The 23,884-nt window shown below is 42.5% G+C and overlaps 1 protein-coding gene across 2 annotated transcripts; it reads right to left on the bottom strand.

The window, feature by feature from the left end:
• Positions 1 to 4,377: 4,377 nt before the first annotated feature.
• LOC123127950 (E3 ubiquitin-protein ligase BRE1-like 1) lies at positions 4,378 to 16,615 on the bottom strand. 2 transcript variants are annotated; one of them, XM_044547827.1, is made up of 19 exons: positions 16,075 to 16,615; positions 12,654 to 12,815; positions 12,485 to 12,572; positions 12,030 to 12,233; positions 11,755 to 11,922; positions 10,524 to 10,717; positions 10,350 to 10,433; positions 9,777 to 9,896; positions 9,499 to 9,685; positions 9,244 to 9,404; positions 9,080 to 9,151; positions 8,860 to 8,936; positions 8,462 to 8,656; positions 8,289 to 8,361; positions 8,128 to 8,214; positions 5,561 to 5,698; positions 5,275 to 5,477; positions 5,024 to 5,189; positions 4,378 to 4,947 (listed from the first exon to the last, which is right to left on the bottom strand). In XM_044547827.1, the coding sequence occupies exons 1-19, from the start codon at positions 16,192 to 16,194 to the stop codon at positions 4,816 to 4,818; spliced, it is 2,631 nt and encodes an 876-aa protein (XP_044403762.1). In that variant the 5' UTR covers positions 16,195 to 16,615; the 3' UTR covers positions 4,378 to 4,815. The 2 variants fall into 2 exon arrangements, with proteins under 2 accessions (XP_044403762.1, XP_044403763.1); XM_044547828.1 differs by having other exon boundaries at positions 12,008 to 12,233; positions 16,075 to 16,612.
• Between the last annotated feature and the right edge of the window lie 7,269 nt (positions 16,616 to 23,884).

The raw sequence follows: 23,884 nt of genomic DNA on the forward strand, positions 1-23,884 counted from the left end.
GTGTGGTGTGCGATCGAGCGCTAGTGGTGTGGTAGGGAGGCGGCATTGTTACCATGCACGGAGGGAGTGTGCGCATAAATGGGTTGCTCTGTGCGGCATCTCAAGAGCCACAAGTATGGCAAAAAATAAAAAATCTATGGTCCCGGCTGGGAGCACGGAAGGAGCGCATTCATTGATGTGGTACGTGCCAAAGCTCCTCCCTTTTACAGCTGCAGCTGCGTGCGTGTGCCCAGGGCAGTTGACGCTGACACTGGCTCGCCTTCTCCCCCACCCGATAGCTAGCTAGCTAGCTGCCGCCATGCAGTCGCTCGTGGACGATTGAAAATAAAATGGACGACGAACAAAAGTGATCTACTTATACGTCAATCGACATCCATGTACTAAAAGCATCGGTGGCTCTGCGCCGCGGTAGTTCGATTTCGATCATGTGGCTGCCTGCCCAAGGGCAAGGTCCACGGTGCACCGCCCGGGGCCGAAGAAAATGAACAGTGATTTCCTACGTCAAGTGGTCACTGTTGTTCATTTGCTCGTATATTACTGTTAGAGTTGTGTCGAATATTGTGCACAAGGTAGGTTACAGTTGAACTTGTAGTTGTATTGTGTTTAGATAGGATATGGAGTCGTGTCCAGGTAAGACACTTGTATCCTAGGTTTCTCATATATAGCGGGGCTAGACACACGATGTAACATATGCCGCATAATAGCACAGGCGCGCAAGGGGGAGCCGGCGGCATGTGCCGGTGCCCGGGTGGCCAGTGTGTGGTATTGTGACGGTGTTACGGGAAGGAACGCCCGTAGTCAAGCCCAGAGAATGTAGCCATATCGGTGAACCTCGTTAACAAATCTCGGTGTCGTGCTCGTGTGATTGCTTAGTCCTCGGATGATTAATGGTATGTCTCGGATTTATTCTAACAAGTGTTATCATGAGTAAGGTTCGAAAGAGGCAGTGGTGGTTGATCTAGAGGAAGCGAAGTCGAAAGATCACGGTTGTGGAGTTGAAACCGATGGACGGATCGGAACGGTGGCAACTAGATCTATTCAGACGGCGTAATAGCAATCGGAGCAGCAGGCGGCCGTAAGCATCGACGTCCTAGATCGAATCGGTCTCGGCGAGTGGGCAGGAGACGTGGCGATCAGGGGAACACAAAGACAACGGCGTCATGCAGTGTGCGGCGACAGGATTCTTCAGAGGCAACGGCGCGTGACAGGCGGCCCAAGGCCCAGGAGACTAGCGTGCGCGTTGCATGTGTTGGAGAGGTTCATGAGCGGCAGGAGCTGGACACGGGATTGGTTTGAGAAAAAAAAATAAGAGATCTGTAGCACTATGGTAATTGACGTGGCAAGGACAGCAATTGGATAAGGAAAAAGGAAGCATTGGGAGTTGCGGAGTCATGCACTTGGTGCGGCTACAGGAGCTACCATGGAAGCGATTTTTTTTCTTTGATGGATTGCTAATTGCACACGGTGTTTTACTGGGAGGTGGGCAGGTTGGAAACATGCACATAAGTCTCGAAGGAGTCTGAAGTGTGTGTGTGTCAGGATCATGTTCTACAGGGCGTCGAGCAATGTGCGTGGTGTGTTGGGCTAACACAGCGTGAGGTGGAGTATGGTTACAGTCGGACAACTTCGGCTGGCTCAGACTTGTCAGTTTGACGGATCGACACAGGTCGATTGGTACAGAAGACGGTGGTTGGATCAACGACGACGACATAGGAGCGTGATGCTGATGGTGACCGACTTTTGGGCGTGGAAACACGTGGCGCAGGTCCGAGGACTTGTGTGGCTTCGACAAGACTATGACGCGGGGTTGATTCAAGGTGATGTACACACGGAGCTTGAAGTCGACGGGGCGTGAGGGTGGACCAATCATCTACCATGGAGTCATGTTGAAGGTGGAGCTGGATTGAGGGGCTACGGTGTAAGGATCCAGGAAATCGAAGCCTATTCAGCAAGGGGAAAAGCGAGTGACACACAATTCGGACTGGAGCCCAAGGGTCTGATGAAAGTGTGAAACTCGTCATCGGTCGGTGATGATCGGTGGTACTCTGTAGTGGGGGTTGAGTGGTGTGGTTTGCGACCCTTGAGACTCGACCAGGACAGTGGAGGCTCGACGCGGTAATAGCGGCGAGGTGTGCGGTACGCACGGGACATGGAGACGGGCCAGGGCTCTGGTGGTCATACATGTGGTGAGACAACTGCGAATTTGACTCGGGGTGACTACAAGCAATGGTGAAATTCCTTCAAGTTTCAGACAGGCGGTCAAGAAAGGAGCGGTGATGTTGAGTTCAGGTAACTCTTATGTGTGACACCCAATATGTGAGTTGTTCACTTTCACGCAGGTCAGTGATCAGTGTGTGATGGCGTTAGACTGATGCTCTGGAAGTTGGAAGCACAAACTAGAGTAACAAGGAACTTAATTTTGCTCGAGTGTTGACTGCGGTCAAGAAAAAGAGGGACTACAAGTTGCGGGTGGGGTCATATGGAGTCTTTGAAGTAGCAGCGGTACTCATGGGATAAGGTCAAGTCCAATGTACATGGAAGCTTGACGCATTAACGAATTCAAGGTGGTGGAGAATATTCGTCAAGGTGGAGTTTGTTAGAGTTGTGTCGAATATTGTGTACAAGGTAGGTTACAGTTGGACTTGTAGTTGTATTGTGTTTAGATAGGATATGGAGTCGTGTCCAAGTAGGACACTTGTATCCTAGGCCTCTCATATATAGCGGGGCTAAACACACGATGTAACCTATGCCAACATAATAGCACAGGCGCGCAAGGGAGAGCTGGCGGCGTGTGCCGGCGCCCGGGTGGCCGGTGTGCGGTATTATGACGGTGTCACAGGGAGGAGTCGTCCGTACTCAAGCCCCAGGGATATAGCTATATCGATGAACCTCGTTAACAAATCTCGGTGTTGTGCTCGTGTAATTGCTTAGTCCTCGGATGATCAACGATATGCCTCGAATTTATTCTAACAATTACCACCAGCACTCATTCATTGCCTACGTCACCCGGCTCCTCACTCGCCGCCCTGCCTGCCAAATTGAATAAAAGTTGTACGGTGCACTTCCACGTAGGTGAGATCTATCGGGATACACGCAGGAATGGCTCTGGCTATGGCCCACCCGGCAAATAATCGTGGCGGTAGCGCTCGTATTTATTACGATCGAAAGCAACAGTGCGACCCGATCGAGTGCCGACGCACTGGCCGGCCCCGTCGTCCCGTCTCGAGGGGCCAAGATTTCGTGCGCCCGTTCGTTGAGCCCGGCGGCAGCGGCAGCGGCGTGGCCCGCACTATTATTCTCCGAAAGGAAGGCAATGTGCTGTCCGCGTCACTGTTAAGTGAAACGAGTTTGTCACGTACGACTCGCATGGTTTACCAACTAACCTTGGCGTCCGGCGGATCGGTGCTCAATGCGTGCACCGCTGCGGTCGCCCGTGGCGCCACGGTATGGTTTGGCTAGACTACCGCCAACCGTGCGCTCATAGTTAAGCTTTTAATTAGGATATAGATAGATTGCTCCTATCGGTATTAGTTATTCCATAACTAGTTTAGAAGTCTTAATTAATGTATCAGAAAGACGGCTTATAAAAAAAGCTGAAGAGAAGACAGCTTATTTTTTAAGCTGCGAGAAGAACTGGCCCTAAGCTCGATGGGCCGGCCGGGTGATGCAGCCGCAGGCGACTGAAGCGAGCCGGCGGGGCGGCTCTTCCGTGGTAAAACCAGTGGACAAGGGCTTTGAAAACCGCGGGGGGAGTACGGTGGGCCGTCCGGAGCAGGAACGGGGGGTCTGTCTACTCTGAATCTAAAGTTGCCCATTGGTCAGCATCCAGTGGCCTCGAGGAGCTTAAGCACTGTTGGGAATCTGCAGCGACACAGATGAGGCAGTGTTATGCTTTCAAAGTGCATAGTCATGACGCCGTCGAAACCAGCTACACCACACGACAGAACCGAGTCCCGTGAGATGATGTAGCAGAGCATATCAAGCCTTCAATCCTTGCAATCAATGCGACATAACTTACCAGTGTACCCGTATGACAAATGAGAGACAGGGAGAAAGGTTGATGCCCCTGCCATCTTTACCAACCTGTCTCCACACTACGAATGTACCAACATCGATGCCCTCTCCTCTTGCACACAACCAGAGTGTTTTCTTGCAGAAAAAAGAAAAAGGAAAACGGAGCATGCATGTTAAGAAAGTAAAAACCAGAATTATAGTCATGCAACATGCCCATCTAAGCCTGCTACAGCAAACCTGGATCCTTGTCAATTCTTGGTATTCCCTCTGTAAAGAAAATAAGAGCGTTTATATCTAAACGCTCTTATATTTCTTTACAGAGGAAGTACTAAGAAACAGCATTTCACCGGAGATATCTATCACTATCAGCAAAGAGCCCACTAGGATAATAAATGTACAAAGTACAAGCTGAAACGAACGGCCAAAAGCTACATACTCAACATCACCTACAACAAAAGGAACTACAATCCATCCATATATGTCAATACAACCTATGGTATGTTTTCGGAGTCACAAACTCCTCATCCTTGGATATGTCAAGCAAAATAACACATTGTATATGCAAGCTAAGACTAGCAGCTATTTCAACAAGAAAATTCCACACTTTACAAAGGAGCGGGAAGACACACTTGCATAGCATAAGCCACAGGCATTGTGCCGGCAGCCTAACGTATGCTATGGGTCCGCCTTGCAGAAATTTAAGCTACAATTTCCGACTGAAGGATCATGCCACCAAGAACCCCAAACATGGGGCGTTCAGTCACTTGTCCTAGATGACCCACGACAGCTGCCACCGCTGCATCATATATAAATCGGCTTCACATCATTAGCCCCAAAGCTTAATGCACAGGAAGGGCACCTTCGCTGGCGGTTTCTGAGCAACTTCTGTATACAGTCGTTGCAGAAAAGATGGTAGCACTTGGTAATCACGACCTAAACGACATGGGAGAACAAGTTCAGATTCGATATGGTGACCAAGGTTGTAGGAAATGAAGGCAACGGTATTCACCTCTTTCTGTCGGTCGCGACAGACACCACATTTCAATATTCCCCTGTACTCATTCACCTCCTGATGAACCTTTTCCAACACCGACGATCCCTCTGTCTTTGCTCTAAGAGAACTAGCTTTCCTTGATAACGATTCCAAATCGTCCTCAGTTCTCCTCTTACTAAACCTGGAAAAACATCATTACACTTGTGACGTCAAGAAACCTGAAGATCACATGGAGTGTGGAAAAATAAATCTCTGCAAACAATTACCTATCCTTCTCTAGTTCTACAAGAAGCCCAGCAACTCCTAGTCGACTCCTCCCAACATTGGATTGTACTTGATCCATGGACTGTCTCAATTGTTGAGCCTCTCCCAATACATCCGCCAGCTTTCTTTGAGCATTGCCTGAAGAAACAGAATGTCGCCGTCCATCCTCCGAAAGTCTCGCTGTCTGCTCTGACCAAACTTTTAACTGCAAATGGGCAAGGAAAAACATGTGTGTCAAGCACTCGCTAAAACAGAATGTTCTCCCTACATTTATGCGTTTAAATTTACCTTGTCGTCTAACTGGGCGATTTTATCTTTGTACAGATCCATCAAACCCTTTGCCTGCCGTAAATTCCTGTTCAGATTGCATAACTCTAAATGCAAAGTATCCTGTGCCTGTTTCACCTTAACGCCTTCCATAAAGATCTGCAGTAACATGTAGAGGCTTCAATAGGTCGCTGTTTAAAAAGATCCTTATAATTTCATCCCCAACGAATAAAGACAAACATGACTCTTGAATGACCATGGTTGATTTTTCTTGTGCAGTTATGCTAATCTGATTAATCAACCAAATATGCACACAAATTACTAATTTGAGGTTTTCTACACAACTTCAGTATGTAGCATCGTAGATTAGGAAATAGCAAAATGCATTGTAGTTGCGGCCTTTATCTCACTCAACCACCACAACTCGCCTTTTACTTCTCCAGCCACCTAGATTTATCTCAGTCTAGCCAAAACCCACTTCCACAGTTTGGTTCCATTTTTCCGTGAGGTGTCCCTGAGACACTAAAGTGGCCTAGAATCGTCTAGGTGCCACCGAATTGGCTCAAAGAATAATTCAATATACTAGTATGTTTTTTGCATCTCCTCTTTTCTCCCATCTTCTTCCTCTATCCCCTTCTCTTTCTTGTCTGCCTTCCCCCCAACACACACACGTTCAGATCTGGAGAAAACGGAGCCAAGTAGTATGGCAATGCTCTGGATGCCGTCCTAGCACATCTTCTCCCTCACAACTGCTGCAGATTGAAACGAGTCCAGCGGTTTGTTGTCTTCCTAACATTTGTCCCATGACCTCCCCTCTCGATGTGAGGTCAAAGGTCTCCTTTTTTTGCCCTAAAAATGTGAATTGAGGGTGTAAATCCATGTTGTGGCTTCCACTTTATGTGCATGGCACTCGCACATGCATGTGGCGCCAGCTTTGGGGCACTCACTAGAGGACCAAGGCATAATGAGGATGACATCCAAATGCACAAGAACAGGCTTTGAGGATACCAATCTGGTCACCTTGGGCGTGCATGGAATCGAAAACTGCTGCATTGCGCAATACAAGTGCTTGCCTCATCTTAGGAACAGAAGCAAAGCACTCCCAGTCAGTTTCCTCCATGCACGGTAGTGCTGTCTTGGATGCCTCGTCCATGCCTTCCTTGTAGCAGCAGGTGACAAAATCATCTTATTCCCCACCAGCAAACAAGAAGCACCATCTCTTTGACACTGTGGACATCTCGTTGGATTCACAGGTGGTGCTCGGCTCAGTGCAATGGCCATGTCCCGAATTACTTGTCTTAGATTTGTCTAGATATGGATGTATCTAGACATGTTTAGTGTTAGATACATCCGTATCTAGACAAATCTAAGACAATAATTTGGGACGGAGGTAATATCTACTAACAGATACTTGTTTTTTAGGCATACAAAAGTAAATCCATATTCCTAATAAATACCATATTAACTACTCCCTCCGTCCCAACATAAATGACTCAACTTTGTACTAGCTTTAGTACAAAGTTAGTACAAAGTCGAGTCACTTATTTTGGGACGGAGGGAGTACAGCACTAAACCATTTTTTACCAAAAAAAAAACAGATTTACCGGATGCACACCCTAAGCTGGAATGAAGATGAAAAGCAGGATTATCAGTGAACCGTGCCTGGCTCAGTGGCCTGCTGTTTGACAGCAACCAAATTAACTTGCAAAAACTCATTTTTATCCCACAGTAGTGGAGCACAATGTGGCCATGTGGGTCATAACAAAGCTCAATCGAGCATGGTGGCAGAGCAAATGGCACTGCGTACCAAACACAACATGATGCCGATCAGGGCGAAGGGCATAAGCCCAACGAGAATGGCTCCATGTGCCCAGATAGTATGAATTCTTTTTCCTATGGCAAAGAATGAAAATTCAGCTTGTAAAGGGTAGCATGTGCTCATGAATCAAGCCTAAGTTGATAGTGGCACAAGGGAACTTGAAGCTGATATTTGGTTATGTGTCCTGAAAGACTGCAATGTAACGAAATATGCGATCGTATAAGCATGGGCTAGCAGTCTGCTAATTTGTGTTGCAAATCACCTGGCACGTAGAGCAGAAGTTGTTTGTGTTGGTGTTTCTACGTTGAACTCCTGTAAATGTCTACTGTCTTTGGTTTCAACAAATTAAGTGGGAGATTAATTCTCCATGCTGAAAACAGAAATCTGATGACGTCTCATACTAATGTCTTTGGTTTCAACTTTCAACAAATAAACAGTCCTCCATGCTCAAAATAAAAATATGATGCTCAAGCTCACTTATTTGTTAATAGGCTACCAGGAGATTATAATGATCTGGACGGTCTCATGGCGTAACTACCGTTACTAACATGAAAACCTGGATAAAATCATGGTGGTAACCTAAACCTTCTAGTTGCACATTTAAATTATTATTGGCATGTCCGCAGGTTATGGGAACTGAAGTCAAACAAGCTTTAAGTGAAATCAGAGTTATTGTGAACAGAAGTGGGTGATTTTAAGGTTACACTAATGTTGAAAACAAGGATACATCAGCACAAACAAAGAATAGCAAATGAGTCCATAGAATTACCTTTGTATTGTGGTCATCTCTCTCGATAATTTGCTGTAGCAATTGTTGATTTTGTGTTTGTATATCTTCATATGCTTGCCCAATACTCTGAAATGTCAAAAATAAGTATTTGTAGAATACTGATAATCTGTATTTTACAGAGATGTAGAGATGAAACAGACCTCAATCTCTGACAGGTACGCTTCACCTTCTTCATGCTTTGATTTCAATAATTCAGATAAACTACCAATATCTCTGTAATGCACAGAAAAGTTCACGAGTTAGCACCACTTTGACCAGTAAAAATAGATAATGTTTCCAGCTTCTGCCTACTTCAACACATGTGATGGCTTACCTTCTGGCACTCTCCATCTTCCCCCTTAATTCAGCAATCTGAGCTTCACCACTTGCTAGTCTCTGCTGAGACGTTGCTTCAGCTTCGATGGCTGCCTTAACACGCTGTTCTAGCCTACTATCATCAAGAAAAGATTTGAGGCTATGGGCACGAGCCCATTCACAGTATTCTCTATCTTTCGACTCCAGCACATCTCTGTCACAAAACAATAAGGTATGGACATCAGAATGGTAAAGTTTGTTATAGTAGAACTTATGAATTTGGTAGTAAACAATGTTTAAAAGCTCAACAGATTATTTCGGATGATCTGATCAATGGGCAATAGGAGAACAAGCAGAGTGGAACACAATAAATTGTAGAGGTAGTTTCATGAAAGGTTTCTGCTGTAATAAAACTACCTTGAATCAGTAGATTCGCGCTTATACATTTCCACAAAGAGCTTTAACTCGCAATTCGTTTGCCTTAGTTCACGAACCTACAAATCATGTGAATCCAGTGGCTTAAGAATTCATAAAAACAATATGAATGGAAATCAAAGAATCTAGCTAAAACAAGCCATTTCCTGATGCCTGCTAAGACAATGCAGCTAGTTAAATCAGCAATTTTTTAATTGAGTACCCTGGACCGTAGATCCCTTGCTTCAGGTCCAGCACGAGTGGATTTACATAATGATTCGTTGATGGCATGCTCCTGTAAAGCACAAAACGAATAGCTTAATCGTAATTGAAATAGTCACAAAACACTCATTAACTTCTTCAACAAGCTCATATCAAGAAATTTACATTTCTAGCCAGAATATCAGAAATGGAGCGAACTTCAGCTCGTAAAGAATGCAATTCTGAAGCATCATCCTTGTACTTAGATAGTTCAGTTTGCATAGCGCCCATTTCTTCTGGCAGTGATGACACCAGCGCTTTAAATTCTGATATGGTTTGGTTCCGACCTGAAAATAGTAAGTTTTTACTTATTTAGATTCCGATATGGCCAGAAGAGAATAACTCAACACTATTAGCAAAGTCAAACAAGAATCATCATACCAGGTTCTCTCGAAGATTCTTCAAGTTTCAGTGCAAGCATATTCTTTTCATCAACTACTTTCCGCAGATTCTGATCTAAAACTGCAAGGGTTGACTCGCAATTGAGAGATACCCTATGAGGAATTCCAGACAGATCAACTTTTACATTAATTTCCCTTTCTTGCCATATCAATTTATCCTTATTAACCTGAAAAGGCAAGTAGAAGCCGAGTCAAACATAAAATAAATAGCTGAGGCTCTTTGATACATGAGAAGTAAATTATACGAGCAGTAACCACCTGTAATTTCTCTAATAGTGTCCGGCAGTGGTCCAACTCTGCTTGTGACTTCTGGAGTTGATCCTTCAGAACTTGGAAAGCTTTTGAAGAAGAAATGCTCTTCAAATCCGTCAAAATGTTCTGTCCATAAATTGCAAATGTAAGATATGCAAGAATATTTTATTGAACACATCTTCCTTTACTCTAAGATTGACTCCAAGGTGGAATCTCAAATAAGCCATGTCAACATTGAAATTGTAGCCAAAATGCTAACCTCAGATTCTTAAACAATTAAAAGGTGCTTTGATCAGACATCTTTTAGTTGAGAGGATGGAATTTCAAAACCATACATGTTATGCAAAAAAACATCTATTTTTGAACGGCACATCTGTATGTCGCCCTCTGGAGACTAGAAATAATCTAGGATTACTTTCGCTAATGTTGGTACTTGATAGGAAAGCAAACATCATCCAAAAAAGCTGCAGCGAAGCACGGGCGGAAAATACTATTATGAATCAACTCTGGAAAGACACTCAAAAAATGTAGAACAGCATTACTTCACTTGTATGGCACCTAAACAATCAGTGTGCAAACCTGAAAAGTAGCCAACTTGTTCAAAATTTCAATTCTCTCTTCATGAAGTCTCCTTATTTCCGCCAGGCGTTGTGAAATCAGACCCTGATCCAAACAATAGAGCAAGCAACAACTTTAGGGTAAGAGCAAACATAGGCAACACTGGAAGTTTAAAACAAGTATTTAATATTTTACCGTAAACTCCTTGTGAGAAGCCCCTAGATCCTGCAATTCCTTTTGTTTGTCTCTGACATTATCCTGAGGGAAGCTTTTATTTCCTAAAGTTGGAAATAAGATTGGAGTTCCATGTGTCGTGTCTCCCTGTGCTTTGAGAACTGCCAATTTGTGGTTGCTTTCTTCCAACTCAGCAGCAGCACTTGCCAACTCCACTTGAAAAGTTAACAAACATCTCAGTAAAGTTAACATGGTGATCCTTAATATTAGTTGCACACAGCATCATAGGCACATATATACTGTGCAAACATTGCCTAAATAGTTAAATCTCGTCTAATCAGTGGAAGGGACATTGTGTGGCTAGGTGATCCAGTAATCCACAAAAACAAGGATCACCGATATATTATTGTGCGTACTCCCTCTGGTTGGGTTTATAAGTCAGACATGGGTTTTTAGGTGTTCGATTTGACTAATAAAACATGTCTAATATGCCACAAAAATTATAAGTAAGAAACTTCATTTAACGACGAATCTAAATCGATATTTTATATAATACACATTTTGCTAGTTAAACTGAAGACCTAAAAACCCATGCCCGACTTATAAACCCAACCGGAGGGAGTAAGTACAGACAGGTTAGTGGAGGAGAAGAAACATTCCTACCTAGCCAGCATATCTCATCCTGGCCGAGTACAACATGCAGTGTTGTGAGGGAACCCCCGGCTTTGCCTCTCACACATATCCAGATCTGTTTTCCAGTTGCCTTTCTTGTCCCAATCCAGCACTGGCCTCTCTCCATTCCTCCTGATCTCTCTCCAACTCTCTTCAGTCTATTATCTATCCTCATCCTCTATCAACCTCGCTATTGTCAATGTCTGACCAGAGGTAGGAAGCAGTAGCAACTACGTGAGGCAAGAGCAGCAGATGGGCGAAGAAGGTTATGGTGGTTGCAACACACAGAGGGAAGGCAGTGGGAATGGATTTTGGGAGAGTAGACGGCTAGGCAATGGTAGATTTGGGGGAAAGGGTGATGCGGTGACATATCCAATGTGATCTAAGTGTCATGTGTATCCATGTATGTAAAGCATCTCATGTTTAAGCAAGATACCCAACTACAAGGCGTGTGTCATGCATATCAGAAGGGTATATTGGCAGGTATCGAAGGTGTCAAAATAATATAGATATAGTAAGACACTAACAAACTGTCGTATGTATCCACGTATGTAAATCATCTCGTGTTTAAGCAAGATACCTTTAAGGCGTTTCTGTTCAGCTTTGCTTCGAGCATTTAAATATCTCTCTTCATGGTGCTTCTCTGTCAGCTGTCTGTGCTTCAAGTGGAGATCACCAAGTGCTCGTACAGCATCATTAAGCTCTAGTGATATCTCACTAGCAGTACTTCGCAGTTCCTTAATGCGCTCTGCAGTGAAGCAAAACAAGGAAATGTTACCAAAGGGGTAAGAAATTTGGCAGTCCTTCAGCTGTAATTAATAATAAATTATTACCAAGGAAATGTGAAGAACAAACCATCTTCGGGTAATGCAGTAAAGTGATCTAACGGTAACTTCTCGTTTGCATGCCATGAATCATTTGATGAGAACAAGATATTCTGCAGCGCATCAGTAGTTGACGAGTGTACGTGGTTTTCCAAATGGCAACCAGAACTTTCTGTGGCACCTGTCTCAACGAGCCTGCTAAGGAAGTCCTCGTCTTTCCGGATGCATGCACCATCTGAATAGAAAGTTAGAAACTAAATCTGTAATTTTTGGGACATCCAAGTTTAGAATATTCCACAACCATCGACATAAATCAAATACGATGAAATGCTTCCATTACAAATTCCCCTCCCAAAAAAAAACTTGCAAATCCTAACAAGGAAGAGTTAGATGCATGTACTGCTTCCATTACAAATTTTTATGCATGAGGAAACAAATTATTATTAGCCGACAATCAAATTAATTCAGGCAAGAACAAAGACATACCCGTAGACTCGTTGCTAGGAACTGCACTGCAGGAAGAATTTTGGGATCCACTTTTGCAAACAGAGATAGCCTTCAAATCTCTCACAAGCTGTTCAAGTATAACATTTACAGTAAACAAAAGGAAGACTTGTAGTTTTTGCAGTTACAACAAGGTAAGGTTTTAGCTTACATGCTGCCATGACTTGTTAACAAGATCTTGGATCTCATGGTGAGACTTCTGTTTCTGTTTGAGATCATCAAATTTACCCTCGAGGGCATGGTACTCAGACTTATGGACTTCTAGCTGTTCTGAAAGCTTTTGGTTTCTGTATTTAATTACAGCAAAATCAAGCTGCCAACCAAGAACGAAGTTATAATTAACACTATATATAGAAAATAAGTAATGGAAATTACAGTGTCGAAAAGCCAAAAGAAGGAACATTCGAGATGAAAGCAGCATGGATTTCTTTGTTTAAATACAAGGAACAAAATCCAATTTATGATCATGGCTTGACAATACTGCTGTAATGAACAGTGCAAGAACAAAATCCAGAAGAGAGCAGTATGGCAAATAATACAAGTGTATCAATGATGTATATCCGTTTCTACATCTATATGCACAGTGGCCTAAACATCATTCCACAACATATACCAAATGAGGCTATATTAAAAATCCGAGGAGCGATTTATACCAAATTGTTTTGCAGAAGTATCGATTATTGTATCCTTAATCATCTCTCTAAATGGATACTATATTTGCTCTCATAGTGAGACAGCTTTTCCTATCTAACACCAACCATGTCATGGACAATTTCAGCAAGGCTTTTTAGGCCTAACTAAAGGAGTGAACAAGTAAAGTTGTACGGTACACTTCGCAGTGGTGGACAAATGCAGATTTGCCAACCGTTCATGCATATGTCAGTAGGTTTCCCATGCAATGCCCAAGGTAAACCCAGAATGCAAGCAGGCTGGCGAATCCGGTAAAACCGGATATGCCCAAGGTAAAATAATTTATGTTGCGATCTGAGAAGCTCCTGCGATTCACAAAGTAACCTAGTAATGTCGTTGACCCCAGCTACGTAATACAGGATCCAAATAAGCTTAAAGTAGCAAGCCTTTACAAACCAGCCAGCAAGAGTGAACTACTTAACAGCTTGAAATGCGGCGTGTACCTTCCTGCCGTGAACTATAGCGGCCTACCTAGAGACTTCAAACAAGGTGTATATCTAACATTCTCCATCTATTCTACTTCTAAAGTTTTAAGTTGATGAGTTCACCCACCCTCATGCGCCCTTACATGTGGGACCTATTGAACCTAAAATAGAAAACTGCATTCATAACAAAAAAAATGGGGACCTTACGACACAGCCTCCCCTTATGTCCTCTCCTTGCCATCAGCACATAGTGCGAATAAAATATTTAAAACTCGCTCGCAAGGTATCCCGTCGACTTCCTTTTGTTGCCCAATCTCCCTACCGCTCACCAATCCAGCCGCTTCTCGCCAATCACCGTCCCTCGGCGTTCTGAAAATTAAAATTACCGTACCGCTTTGGCTGCAATTGTCCCATCACCGTGCTGTCCATCCACAACCCACTCTCTGTCCTTTTCGCTTTCCACCTCTCCGCTCAAACGCACTGGTTTGGAACGGAAATTCGGCAGAGACCGTCTCCACGACTCATGCCCTGCATACCCAATGCGAGATGGCGCCACGTGTCCAACCTTGGGATCGCACACCTCCGCTCTCAGCCGCTCCAGCGCTCCTTCCCTCGGCTCCAGCAGCCAGAAACCGATCGATCGAGCCAGCTCGTACGAATGCCATGGCCAACGACCAAGCTCAGAACCTATTCAATTGCCACAATCAATCTGGATAAAATAGTGAAATCACCGCCTGGCTAGTCCTCTCTTTTGGTTGGCCAAATATCTCAATGATGGGCTAATGCTGACCTTGCCCAAGATCTATGTTTTTAAGGCGACGCCTTACCGCCTTAGGGAGGGGGGGCGCTTTGGCGCCTAGGCGGGCGCTTTGTACGCCTAGGCGCCCAAAGCGGTCGATTTTCCAAAGCGGAGGGGGAGCGCTTCGACGCCTAAGCGTCGCCTTAGGGACGCTTTAAAAACATAGCCCAAGATAGCAAAACATGGATCAAGACGGCTCATTCTGTTACGATCCATGTTTTGCTTTTACATTGTTAGTGCGTGGAGTGCAGGGTTTACGAGTCGACGAGTCGTTCCGAGGTTGAGACTCATAGACTAAGCGTCTAAGCGTGACTAATTGACACTAGTCGACACTGAAGTTGCAACTCATAGACTAGTCGACACTGAAGTGTAGTCGGCCGTGGAGTTGAGACTCCTAGACTAGTCTATAGACTAGTCTTGACTAGTCCTTGGATTCATAATCCATGGTGGAGTGGACTCTAGCTTCCTGAAGAACTACGTGGAAGGGAACTATATTTTACTTCTTTTTAAATATATGGAAGAATAACATGTTTTGTACCTACAGTTGTGTACTCAAAACATATATGCGCGATGTGTAAACAATTGATGTTCCAACAACATTCGTCAAGGCTTATACTAGCCTGAGCTTATCCCAAATCATAGGATTTACTAACAAGTAGTGTAAGACAAATGATTTCTATCTACAACTACTCCCTCCGTATCAAAATATAAAAAACGTCTTATATTTTGGTAGAGGCTATGGCAAGACTGGGCACAACACCCACACGGCCACACGATGAACCTTCCACGACTGTAGCCTTTATTACAAGAAATGAACTGTGATACTGGCGGTTCATTTTCATCAGAGAAGCTCTTTTTTGTCATATTTTACTTTCAAGCAAGTTTCTCATACTACAGAGACCGTTGCAGAAAGTGTGTCACCAAAGATCAACTTTGAGCAAAGTGACTGATTTTGCCTTGCTGGGCAAGAGCTCGTTGCGATGGGCATACACGCTTACCATAGATGTGAGCTCTTCAAAAGAATAGTGTACAATGCACGCACATGAGGGCTAAGACCAAGGGAAGTGTGTGTTGGTACGCTGATGAAGAGGAACAACGAATGTGACGTCAATGTCCCTCGAGTCATGCGAGATTTGGCCGAAAGCACCGGATACCCTTTTTAGATAAATCATGATGATATATATGTTCACCTTGCAAGAACAGGATGATATGGATCACAACACAGTTATAATCCATGATATTGTAATCAATATTTCTGTGTCTAAATTTGTTGTACCATGGCAATGCACGGGCATTCGACCAGTATTGTGAACAATTTCAGCAGTTGTGCACCAAACTTTGCAGTGAGGTAAAATCACGGCGGAAAAAGTTTGGGCATGCCAACCGTTATAGTACGACGCGCATGCAAGGCGTAACTGGGTTGCCAAAGCCGGCTTCAACGGAGATGTAGCCCAACGTAAAATGAGTCTTTTTGCGAGGTAAAATGGCTGCTAGTGAGATTTCAGAATCTCCTATCGATTCATGTATTACCCTAGCAAATTCGTGGACCTGGGCTACCTGATACACGATCGAAATACAATTGAGTAACAAGTCTCCACACAGTAGCCTATACCTTGACAATAGAGGACTACTAGAGAGGCTTCGAGTGAGGCGTATACCTTCTTGTCGTCGGAGGAAGGCGGAAGCGCTGGGCGCTTGGCAGGAGGCACCGCATCAACACCCTGCGCAAAGGAGCCAGAGAGCCGCCGCTTCCGATCGGGTTCGCCGGTGCTCCCCATGGTTCTAACCCTAACTGGCCGCCCCGCCTCCAATCCGCCGCATGCGGTGGAGACCAAGCTCGCAAACACCCGTACCGATCCTCACGAGCACGCGCAGCACCGGCCCAGCCCGCCGCCACCGCCCAAACCCTACCCGGCCACGGGATCGATCGGAGGCAGCAAAATTTCGAGGGTTTGCTCGCGGCACGGGGGCGATGGGGAATTGATTTGTGCTGTGCGGCTGAATTTGGGGTTTTGGAGGGGCGGATCGAATCGAGGAGATGGGGAGGGTGAGAATTAGCGGTGGTTTTGGTGTGAGGTGCGTATGCGTGCGCCGTGCGAAGAGCCTAGGCTCCACAGAGTGAAGAGGAGAGGAGAGGAGGGGAGGAGGAAGAGACGGCGGAGGAGAGGGCAAGCTGGGGTGGGGAACGGAGGCACGGTGGGGGGGAAAACCGCACGCTCGGCACCCATCCGATAGAGGGGAGGTGCGGTCCGGCCAGCCCCGCCCGGCACGTGTCCACGGAGAGCTGCCGCGCGCTGGATCAACACTACAATGCGTGCGGACAACCATGTGAGTTTGTGACATGCCACTCCGTCCCGATGGACCCAACCTCATGGCTATGGGTGAACCTTGTGGGTCGAGAAAAGCTCGGCCTCGATCGTGTTAATATGATGATTTTTGGCGAATACTATGATATTTTGGCAGAGTCGCTATATGGATGTGGACCGTCATAATTTATGGAGCTCGCTCCGTAAACGACCTTGTAGTCTTCATACTTGATGGCTGGGAGGTTTATATGAAGCTCGTTCTATACCCAATCGTCTACAAGGGAAGCAAGTTTTAGCTTTGTCCTTCTTCCTTCACGCGAGAGATTTGAAACAACCCGGCCTCTCACACACCATCACCGACGGGCACCTGGCCATTGTTGTCATGTTTGCTTCATCGGATTCCCATGGCCGGCCTGTCAGATAACCCTAACGCAACATCATCTCACGACTTGTGTCTAAGCGGCCGGAGAGATGTCATGTGAGCAATCAGCAAGCGTGTGAGTGCAGCCGTGTTTTCCACCAGGAAGCGTGCCACTTGATGGTCGTTTGCCGTCAATGGCCTCCTTAACTGCTTTCTTAATGGAGGGTTGGCGGCCCCATCAGCCTATAAAAGGTTAGGTTGTCGCTGCCTCCTCTCTCTCTCTCTCCCATCGCCCTCTTTAGTGTCTCCAAAAATCCCCTCAACCCACATCCATTTCATCTCTTCCTCTTCAAACATATTTCTAAAAACGTCACGCCGATGCCTTGGACCCCTTCTGGGGGCATATGCAAGTGGGCCTTGTCAAGCTCGTGAGGGTCGAGGTGGAAACTTAGCGGCAAACTTAGGACCGTGCGCTCGCCCTTGCCAGTGAAAAAGCATGGCCGACATGGGGCGACCGCGTGGAGGCCATCTTTCGGGGGATTGAGGCATGTAATGCCGCCGCCACGGAAGCATGGCTGTTCTGGGACGATCGGGTCGAACCATATTCGGAGCGTTCAGTCCCGCATTGCCGCATCCCCGCTTACCCTGTCGTGCAACTAGGCCCCGCTGGCGAATCCAACCATCGCCGTAATTATTAGCTAATTAGTTGATAGTATAGCAAAGTATTAGATGCTCTATCGATCCAAGTCGCAATGCGACTAATTTTTCAGCCAAATCATTAGAGATGAAGTTGAATTGAATCAAATATATCGTGAATTTTCTATTACAGTGAAAGGATCGTTGTAGTCAATGACAAGCAAAACCTATATAACAAAAAAATGAAGACAGCCTTTTTTATCTATCTATGTCTGTATGTTTCCTTTGCAGTCTTCATATCCTCACAGGGCACAAATATGACGACTATGCTAGAGTCGCTTCTACCCGTGGTAGTAGATGATTACTTTTCTTTTTTGCTATCAAGTGATGATTAGTTTTTGAAATCCATTGTTTTGGGAAGCTTATTGCCCCGTATCAACAAGAGATTTCAAACGTGTCAATTGGTCAAAAAATGGTCTCCACGACGGTTTTCCATGTATGGTGATAGAGGTGTCAAGTGATCAAAGCAACTTCAACTAGCGAAAACGGCCAAGGCTTGCATTCTCGCAATATAAAAAAGAAGGTCATAACATGAGAATCGTTGAAGCTACAAGCAATTTGGTAGAACCCTAAGTTTCATGGTCGACAAACATTGGCAGGGTGCTTCCAACTTGAAAAGGATTCCCTGACGTACCACTTTTGCGTCAGACATGCCAGTGGCCCAATGGCACCTTGCGATGTGTCAAGGAAGTTGTGTCCTTCCAACTCATAACCAGTTATTCGTGGCTAATCACAAATTTCATTTGCCGCATTTTTTCACAACGGCAAATAGCGCACACTTGCTCACGTCACACGTGGCATGGTCCGTGGTCTAGCAATCTTAACACATGATCTTCTAAAAAAAACAATCTTAACACATGTATGGTTTTTAACGCGTAACACGGTTCTTTACATGGGTCTCCAAGTTTTTTTAAACATTTTTACTTTTACTTTTACCTTTTCTTTTCCTTTTATAGATTATAGTATTTAATAAAATTTGCATGAACATTTAAAAAATAGCAAAACTTTTCATCTCTTCCTCTTCAAACATATTTCTAAAAACGTCACGCCGATGCCTTGGACCCCTTCTGGGGGCATATGCAAGTGGGCCTTGTCAAGCTCGTGAGGGTCGAGGTGGAAACTTAGCGGCAAACTTAGGACCGTGCGCTCGCCCTTGCCAGTGAAGAAGCATGGCCGACATGGGGCGACCGCGTGGAGGCCATCTTTCGGGGGATTGAGGCATGTAATGCCGCCGCCATGGAAGCCTGGTTGTTTTGGGACGATCGGGTCGAACCATATTCGGAGCGTTCAGTCCCGCATTGCCGCATCCCCGCTTACCCTGTCGTGCAACTAGGCCCCGCTGGCGAATCCAACCATCGCCGTAATTATTAGCTAATTAGTTGATAGTATAGCAAAGTATTAGATGCTCTATCGATCCAAGTCGCAATGCGACTAATTTTTCAGCCAAATCATTAGAGTTGAATTGAATCAAATATATCGTGAATTTTCTATTACAGTGAAAGGATCGTTGTAGTCAATGACAAGCAAAACCTATATAACAAAAATATGAAGACGGCCTTTTTATCTATCTATGTCTATATGTTTCCTTCGCAGTCTTCATATCCTCACAGGGCACAAATACGACGACTATGATAGAGTCGCTTCTACCCGTGGTAGTAGATGATTACTTTTCTTTTTTGCTATCAAGTGATGATTAGTTTTTGAAATCCATTGTTTTGGGAAGCTTCTTGCCCTGTATCAACAAGAGATTTCAAACGTGTCAATTGGTCAAAAAATGGTCTCCATGACGGTTTTCCATGTATGGTGATAGAAGTGTCAAGTGATCAAAGCAACTTCAACTAGCGAAAACGGCCAAGGCTTGCATTCTCGCAATATAAAAAAGAAGGTCATGACATGAGAATCGTTGAAGCTACAAGCAATTTGGCAGAACCCTAAGTTTCATGGTCGACAAACATTGGCAGAGTGCTTCTAACTTGAAAAGGATTCCCTGACGTACCACTTTTGCGTCACACATGCCAGTGGCCCAATGGCACCTTGCGATGTGTCAAGGAAGTTGTGTCCTTCCAACTCATAACTAGTTATTCGTGGCTAATCACAAATTTCATTTGCCGCATTTTTTCACAACGGCAAATAGCGCACACTTGCTCGCGTCACACGTGGCATGGTCCGTGGTCTAGCAATCTTAACACATGATCTTCTAAAAAAACAATCTTAACACATGTATGGTTTTTAACGCGTAACACGGTTCTTTACATGGGTCTCCAAGTTTTTTTAAACATTTTTACTTTTACTTTTACCTTTTCTTTTCCTTTTATAGATTATAGTATTTAATAAATTTTGCATGAACATTTAAAAATAGCAAAACTTTTCAAATATGCATGAACATTTTCCAAAAAGTACACGATTTTTTAAGAATGTATGTTTTTTTACAAAATGCACGAACACCTATTAGAAATATGTGAAGATTTTCTAAGTTACATTTTTACTTAAAATGTGTGATTTTAAAAATAAGTAAAATATCATTTATTAAATTTGCGTGAGCATTGTAAAAAAATGCATGATTTATCATGAAATGATATGATAATTTCTAGAAAGTGTGTGAACATTTTTATAAATTATATGAATAATTTCTAAAAATGATTGAATGTGTCTAAAAACATGTGAACAATTTTAAAATATATGAACACATTTTCAAATTACATGAACATATTGTTAAATTCATGAATATTTTTTCAAATATGTGAACTTTTTCTAAAACATGCGTAGAATTTAAAAGTATCACAACATGGTTACTAAATTACAGGATTATTTATTTTCAAAACAAATATATATTGCAAAATAACAGAAAAGCGAGTAGAAAAAATAAAAGGTTTCTTTTTGAGGTGTAATAAAAGGGTTTGGTGAGGTTAGTTTCTCACTTCATGATGTGCTCGCTTAGCACAAGGCCATGAGTGTGGTGAGGGCAACCGGAAGTAAAATTCCGAGTAGAAAGCACTATATATTTTCTCGTGAAAGTAAATCTGTACCTACAGAAGAAGTAAATATGTGCTTCTGATGTAAAAAAAACGTATTTCTTCCCTTTTCCAGAGAAATAACTCTACTTCTAGCGGAAGCAAATCTGTGCCTCCATCAGAAGCACAAATTTGCGACTTGTGAAAGAAAAAAACTTGTTTTTTTTGGATAGACACAATAGTGCTTCCCGCGGAAGCAAAATTTGTGCCTCCACAAAAGACACATATGTTATAAAAGCATTTTTTTTCTTTGCCGAGAGGCACAGCTGTGCTTCTCACATAGGAAAATCTATACCTTCATGAGAAGCAAATATGTACTTTTCATGAAAGAAAAAAAACCCAACATTTTTTCATTTCTGCGAGACACATTTGTGTTTCTCGTGGAAATCACGCAAAAATCCCCAAAACTTAGGAAAAAACAGACGAAAAAATCATCTAAAAGCCGAAAATGTTTAAAAAATATCCTGAGGAGGCGCCCAGCATGCAATATGTGACAGAGGCTAGGCGCGTCACTTGACGCGCTCTCAACCCACCGAAGTGACCCCTGTGGGGCTCCCACAAGGGGAGATCCTATGCAGCGCTGCACGCGCCAGCTCCTCTAGCTGGCGCTCACAACCGTTTGCTCGTGGGCCGGCCCATGTGGTGAGCGCTTGATCGCTTTATCGATCGCCACGCCTCGTCGCTTGCTCGAGCGTTGTTTTCACCTGTTGCTAGAAAAAAAAGAGTGTTGTTTCACCTCCATTGAATTTTAAAAAATGAAAAATATAAATGTAAAAAATTGCAAAATTGAAAATTTTGACAAATAAAAAATGTTTATAATTTTGAAAAGGTTCATTCAATTTGGAAAAAGAAACGCCTTGATTCTAGAAAAGGTTTATTGAATTTGAAAAAAACTCCTCAATTCTGAAAAAAGTTCATCGAACTTAAAAAGGAGTTCATCAGTTTTGTAAAAAATCATCGATTCTAAAAAAAGTTCATTCATTTTAAAAAAACTCATCAATATTACAAAAAGTTCATAGGATTTGAAAAAAAGTTCACAAATCTAGAAAAAAGTTCATTAATTTTGAGAAAGGCTAATAAGATTTGAGAAAGGCTAATAAGATTTGAAAAAAGTTCAATTTAAAAAAAAATATCAATTTTCCAAAAAACGTTTGCCAAAAAGTTAAAAATGTTCGTTGATTTTGAAAAAAGTTAATCAAATTTGAAAAGTGTTCATTCAAATTGGAAAATTTTCATCAATTAAAAAACTATTTATTGGAGAAAAGATCACGAATTTAAGAAAAGAAAGAAGAAACATGAAACGAAAAAAATGAAAATTAAAAAACATGGAAAACATACAGGGCATTTCCTATACATACAAATATATAACATGAAGTATGTATTCATAAAGTGACGAGGTGGCGTAGTTGCTCTTGAAAAATCTACGGAAATGTTAACACCCACACGTATAGCACAAAGCAACATGACCCAAACGCTTCCATTACCATCCATTTTGGCACGTCAAAACAGGAGCTTCGTCAAAACAGATGACATCAGCAGGAATCTTTTTGGTTCCGGCTTAAAAATATTTTATCTTCTAATTAGAAAATACAATTAAAAATCTGTTTTCACCATTAAATTCGTCTCGATGAGATCTTCAAAACTAGATCCCATGTTGATATGTTTTGACAAAAAAAATTTGGGCCAAAAGTTACCATGATGTTTACACTGTAGTTGCCATAGTATTTACACTAAAGTTGCCATGACATGTTTTATCTATTTTTTCTTGTAGATTTAAAGCCACCATTGTATTTTTAATTACTTTTTATGGCAAATTTTATTAATTGGCCATGGCATTTTTTAGTAATTAACCATGGTAAATTTAATGCATGGATCATGGCAATTTTTAGTAATCGATAATGACAATTTTAGTTTATAGATCATGGCAATTCCAGTACTTTGACAACACAAATTATTTTTTGTATGAACCATGACAAATTTAAGTGCATGTATCATGGCAAATTTAAGTAATTCACCATGGCAATTTTAGCTTATAATTCATGGGAAGTCTAGTTTCTTAATTCCCGTTTTATAATATGTCAAAATTTACTTTTAAAGATAGAGGAAAAAATAGTCGAAACATATCATGACAACTTCAGTGCAAACACCATGACAATTCTTGTGCAATAAACATGGCGACTTTTAACCAAAAAATTTTCAAAACATATTGATATGAGATTTAGTTTCGAAGATCTCGCCACGATGAATTTAATGATGAAAACGGATCTTCAATTGAAATTTTTATTTAAGAGATAAAATATTTTAAAAAATGAAAATCCAAAAAGTTTCCCATATACATGCATGCGGTGACGTGGCGCAATATGTGTGTTATACGACGTGTGAGCGGGTATTGCTCTCACCATAATGTGGAAGTTATCAGCGCCCAAAACCTATTTACTGCATTTTACGTTCTTTCTACCATTTTTGGTAACCCTGTAGAAGGTTCTTAAACCGTGTCTTTTTTTGTTTGGTTTCTTTTTGAGTTTTTGCTGAAATTTTTGGTTTCTATTTTTTTAGTTTTTCTGTTTCTTTTTTCAATGATTGCACATTTTTTAAGTAAATACAAATTTCTCAATTTTTTGCTGAATTTTTTTCGAATTTTTAATTTTCTTCATCCTTTTTCTCAAAAACGTGCAAAATCTTCAAAAATTGTTCGGAAATTTCAAAATTTTGTCATGTTATTCTAAAAATGTTCGTCTTTTGGAAAATTAGGATTTCAAAATTTTGTTCACTTTTTGCATTGTTTTTCAAAATATTCAGAAAAAGTCATGATTTCAACATTTGTTTGCTTTTTTCAAAAACTGTTTTGGATTTTCAAAATTTTGTTCTTATTTTCCAAAATAGATGATTTTAAAATTCAAAAATTGAGAATTTGTTCTCTTTTCCCAATCAATGTTCAAAATCATATTTTTTGTTCAAAAGTGTCACAAAAATCTTCAAAAATATGTTTAGAATTTCAAATTTTGTTTGCTATTTGAACACATTTATTGAAATTTCAATTTCATCATGTTTTCCAAATTGAGGACGTTCTTAAAAAATGTCTGGAATTTTAAAA

This window comes from Triticum aestivum, chromosome 6A, assembly GCF_018294505.1.
Source record: "Triticum aestivum cultivar Chinese Spring chromosome 6A, IWGSC CS RefSeq v2.1, whole genome shotgun sequence".
Taxonomy (NCBI): domain Eukaryota; kingdom Viridiplantae; phylum Streptophyta; class Magnoliopsida; order Poales; family Poaceae; genus Triticum; species Triticum aestivum.

What these genes read in the sequence shown, in the direction of transcription:
- LOC123127950 (XM_044547827.1), bottom strand. Translation starts at nt 16,194, where the DNA reads ATGGGGAGCACCGGCGAACCCGATCGGAAGCGGCGGCTCTCTGGCTCC. An exon ending in TGAACAGAAACGCCTTAAAG is followed by an intron (nt 10,718 to 11,754) that starts GTATCTTGCTTA and finishes TAACTTTTCAAG; the next exon opens with TGGAGTTGGCAAGTGCTGCT. An exon ending in TCGCCCAGTTAGACGACAAG is followed by an intron (nt 5,478 to 5,560) that starts GTAAATTTAAAC and finishes GCCCATTTGCAG; the next exon opens with TTAAAAGTTTGGTCAGAGCA.